The sequence below is a fragment of the Gymnoscopelus microlampas genome, assembly GCF_963454915.1.
Source record: "Gymnoscopelus microlampas genome assembly, chromosome: 9".
Classification (NCBI taxonomy): Eukaryota; Metazoa; Chordata; class Actinopteri; order Myctophiformes; family Myctophidae; genus Gymnoscopelus; species Gymnoscopelus microlampas.
In genome coordinates, this window is record NC_139946.1 from 56107001 (window position 1) to 56112000 (window position 5000).

At 44.9% G+C, this 5000-nt stretch overlaps 1 protein-coding gene across 1 annotated transcript in view; it reads left to right on the top strand.

Annotated features, from left to right (window-relative positions):
* The window catches only part of patj (PATJ crumbs cell polarity complex component), a 164908-nt gene that overhangs the window by 155689 nt on the left and 4219 nt on the right, over positions 1-5000 (top strand). The window contains exons 43-46 of the mRNA XM_084066804.1: positions 1-14; positions 2778-2882; positions 3096-3199; positions 4934-5000. The exon at positions 1-14 is cut by the window's left edge and continues 109 nt beyond it; the exon at positions 4934-5000 is cut by the window's right edge and continues 57 nt beyond it. Of these exons, the coding sequence (XP_083922930.1) occupies positions 1-14; positions 2778-2882; positions 3096-3199; positions 4934-5000 (290 nt within the window). The remainder of the gene's footprint in view (positions 15-2777; positions 2883-3095; positions 3200-4933) is intronic.

A 5000-nucleotide genomic window follows, 5' to 3' on the forward strand; every position in this document is an offset into this window, starting at 1 on the left:
CCCACAAACTGAAGGTACCTAGTATATACATACTATGGCTTTATGAAGGTACCCAGTATATACATACTATGGCTTTATGAAGGTACCTAGTATATACATACTATGGCTTTATGAAGGTACCTAGTACATACATACTATGGCTTTATGAAGGTACCTAGTATATACATACTATGGCTTTATGAAGGTACCTAGTATATACATACTATGGCGTTATGAGGGAGGGGCGTGCCCAGTGGGAAGTCGGACGGATCAGCGGTTCACCCGAAATATCTCTACATTCCAAAATGTCCATATTTGGAGATCCCTGATGTCATCGATATGACGTCATAGTGCTAACATCAAAGTCTGGCCTGAGAGTACTCTGACAGGTACACACATTATTATTATTAATGTATTGCTTACATGAGGCTCTGTACCCGTTTTCTCCATACATGGGCATGCCCCCTTTGTCCTTAGGCCCCAGCCAAAAAAGTCTGTCCCCCTTTTGTCCATACATGGGCATGTTTTCTACCTGTTTTCTCCATACATGGGCAAAAAAACAGGTTTTGTCCCCTTTGCCCTTAGGCCCCAGCCAAAAAAGTCTGTCCCCCTCGTCCATACATGGGCATACACCGTGACGTAGTCCTGATCACATCAGGTGGGAGCTGGGGCGCTGGGGCGGCCATGGCTGAGTGGTTAGTTAACCCTCCCGGGAAGCCAGAGGTCCTCGTTGTCCCAGGTTCGATTCCAGGCCAGGCCAGCAATGTGTCGATGTTTGTCCCCTGAGCAAGACTTGTAGAATGGCCGCTCACTGCTCCTAGTGGTTCTAGGATGGGTAAATGACATCACTGCTCCTAGTGGTTCTAGGATGGGTAAATGACATCACTGCTCCTAGTGGTTCTAGGATGGGTAAATGACATCACTGCTCCTAATGGTTATAGGATGGGTAAATGACATCACTGCTCCTAGTGGTTCTAGGATGGGTAAATGACATCACTGCTCCTAATGGTTATAGGATGGGTAAATTACATCACTGCTCCGAGTAGTTATAGGATGGGTAAATGACATCACTGCTCCTAGTGGTTCTAGGATGGGTAAATGACATCACTGCTCCTAGTGGTTGTAGGATGGGTAAATGACATCACTGCTCCTAGTGGTTATAGGATGGGTAAATGACATCACTGCTCCTAGTGGTTATAGGATGGGTAAATTACATCACTGCTCCTAGTGGTTATAGGATGGGTAAATGACATCACTGCACCTAGTGGTTATAGGATGGGTAAATTACATCACTGCTCCTAGTGGCTATAGGATGGGTAAATGACATCACTGCACCTAGTGGTTATAGGATGGGTAAATGACATCACTGCACCTAGTGGTTATAGGATGGGTAAATGACATCACTGCACCTAGTGGTTATAGGATGGGTAAATTACATCACTGCTCCTAGTGGTTATAGGATGGGTAAATGACATCACTGCTCCTAGTGGTTATAGGATGGGTAAATGACATCACTGCTCCTAGTGGTTCTAGGATGGGTAAATGACATCACTGCTCCTAGTGGTTATAGGATGGGTAAATGACATCACTGCTCCTAGTGGTTATAGGATGGGTAAATGACATCACTGCACCTAGTGGTTATAGGATGGGTAAATGACATCACTGCTCCTAGTAGTTATAGGACGGGTAAATGGAGAGGACAAATATCACATAAGTGCAAATATATAGTGACGAAAAAAAATAGTGGGGACTATTCTACCCCCCCCCCCCCCCCCCACAGGTCTCCGCCAGGGCAAGCTTTTTTTTTCCTCATAACTCCAGTCTTAGCCAATCAGGATGGAATATGACAAATCTGACGGATCCGTCTTGATTACATAACTATCAGGAGTGTAATGATGGCTGGCTAACGGCTGGAACGATAACATCTTTCACGTGATGCAAAGCAAAATGAGTCGTTTTCCCCAGCGTAAAAAGTTTCGGCGTTATAGGGGTTTTAGAGAAGGAAATAGAACGGAAGCGGATGGGAGCCATGTTTTTGACACAGTGATCCATCTGTCCCTTCCTTCTCAGAATCGCCTAGGGTGATTCCAGAGCTGCTCTAGCCCCTCCCGCGTAGAAAGAAACAAAACAAAAAGATAAAAAACGTATATATACGTTTTTTTGGCACTCCACGGGTGTATTTACAAAAAAAAGTATATATACGGTGTTGGCACTCAATGTGTTAATAGTTTCCTTGCCTACCTATGTTGAATGCACTTATTGTAGGTCGCTTGGGTAAGTCGCTTTGGATAAAAGCGTCTGCTAAATCACTGGTTCTCAAACTATGTCATGTCAAGGACCCCCAAATTGACACTTAATAGCCCGCGGACCCCCATTTGAAAAGATATGCCAGGGACCCCCATAAGAGAAGGTTTTTACGGCTCTCTAGCAGTCAATCTCAACCATTTACATTTCAAGGACCCCCAGTTTAACATGCATTAGGGCTACGGACCCCCATTTAATTGCATTTCTATCTCTGGGGCCCCAATTTATATCATAAAATCAATCTTAATGTAACTCTGAGAGTGTACAAATGGAACCAAATGGACCCGTTAGGGTCCATTTGGTTCCATTTGTACACTCTCAGAGTTACAGACCCTTAAGGGTCCATTTGGTTCCTGTCCATCATTTAGCTGGGGATGATATGATATGGAGGCGCTGACTGCTTGTCTTATGTTTAGAATTGTGTCAGTGAAGAAGGAGGCAAATTCATTACAGGATCTGTGTGTGTGTGTGTGTGTGTGTGTGTGTGTGTGCAGGTAGGGGACAGGCTGGTCAGTATTAACAGCCAGATGTTGGACGGACTGTCTCACGGAGACGTTGTGGGCATGTTGAAGAACACGTATGGACACATCTGTATACAGGTAACACACACACACACACACACACACACACACACACACACACTTCTCCACCGTTTAATGATTTGACTTGGGAAAACATATTATTCTGAAGTTGAAATTATCTCATATTACTGATCTGTCTCTCTCTCTCTCTCTCTCTCTCTCTCTCTCTCTCTCTCTCTCTCTCTCTCTCTCTCTCTCTCTCTCTCTCTCTCTCTCTCTCTCTCTCTCCAGGTGATAGCAGACACTAACATCAACGCTATAGCCAGCCATGTTGAGAGTCTGTCTACAACCTCCAGTGTTCCTGTGAGCACAGAGACCCACACCGCACAGCCAGAGTGAGTGCACTGTGTGTGTGTGTGTGTGTGTGTGTGTGTGAGGAATGTTAACAATTAATCGATAATCGATGCGTTGCCGTTAAGAATTTACTCAATTAAACGATTAATTGAACATTCTGTGGTTTAGATTTTTGTCATTTCATATCAAAATATGCCATCCATCCATCCATCCATCCATCCATCCATCCATCCATCCATCCATCCATCTTCAACCGCTTATCCAGAGTCGTGTCTCGGGGGCAACAGTTTCAGCAGAGAGCTCCAAGACTTCCCTTTCCTGAGCAACATTATTCACTTCCAGGGCGTTCCAAGGCCAGTGTGGAGATGTAAATCCCCCCCATGTGGTCCTTGGTCTACCAGGAGGTCTCCTCCTACTGCAGATATAATCCATCTGGTCCTTGTGTCACAGAGTGGTTCACTACCTCAGCCTGATGGCCTGAAAGTCTAATATCTCCCCCGAGCGACGGGGATATCCCTTTGGCTTAGTGGTTAAGATGTTGGAGACCCGGGTTCGAATCCCGGGCGTAACACTTGGTCTATCGGGGGTGTCCTCCCAGTGGGACATGCAGTGAGGACCTCCCTATAGGGAGAAGCTCGTCCAAGTGTCCTTTTTATGTAGGCATCGTCTTTTCTAACAAGACGGACAATAGTAAATTATGTGGGTTAACCCATTGAGACCTGAAACCAATTCTACATGTCTCCTAAATCCCAATTTTTTTCAGAAAAACTTATGTTTCTATATCAGTGGTGCTCAATCTTTTTCATGTCAAGGACCCCCAAAATGATATGTATTTGGCCGCGGACCCCCAGCAAAATATTTTGTTCCAGGGACCCCCCAGAAGCAAAGATTTGAGTTAAAAATGTTCGCTTTAAAAAAATATATATTCAGAAGATTTGCACACATTTTCACGATTTAAAAAAAATAGCAGATCTACAATCTCGTAGCGCGGCACTCGGTGCTGCGCTATGAGCTTGTATATCTGCTATTTTTGAATAGCCCAAAGTGTAAAATAATGCTTTTTAGCTCAAATCTAAAAATCTTAATGGGTTAATGGGTTAATGATTAATCACCATGCCATTCCAGAGGGGACAAAATGGCAAAGCGAGTGTGGTTCGCTCAGCCAGAACCTGACGTTGCGTTTTAAATCGTATCCTTTGATCGGCTGGTGATAGGCCGGCCTATAACTTAACTGACACAAGGTGTATATAAACACACTTGTGTGGATTACGGGACACACGTTTGAATGAAATCTTGATCAAACGAACGTGCGCTGTGCACTGTTTCAGTGTGGCGGATTTCTTGCAGGCGGTCCCGCTCCCTCTATATTAACAAGACCAGGAGACCTGGTTCTGCCAGACCCAGGCTAAGCCGGACTTCACATGACGTGTCAGCTTGTGTCTATGCCCAACCCTTTGTGTCTTACAGTATATATACCATCTGTATTTGTACCTTCGGGTCTGGCAAAAATCATCCTGCTCCGCTCACATGCTCTGGCTGTGATGTGATTGGTTGTGATGTCATCGTGCTGTGATGTTATTGGTTGTGATGTCATGGTGCTGTGATGTTATTGGTTGTGATGTCATGGTGCTGTGATGTGATTGGTTGTGATGTCATGGTGCTGTGATGTGATTGGTTATGATGTCATGGTGCTGTGATGTGATTGGTTGTGATGTCATGGTGCTGTGATGTGATTGGTTGTGATGTCATGGTGCTGTGATGTGATTGGTTGTCAGGGCTCCTCGGTGCCGTTCCATCGTCCTGGAGAAAGGTTCAGACGGTCTGGGCTTCAGCATCGTTGGA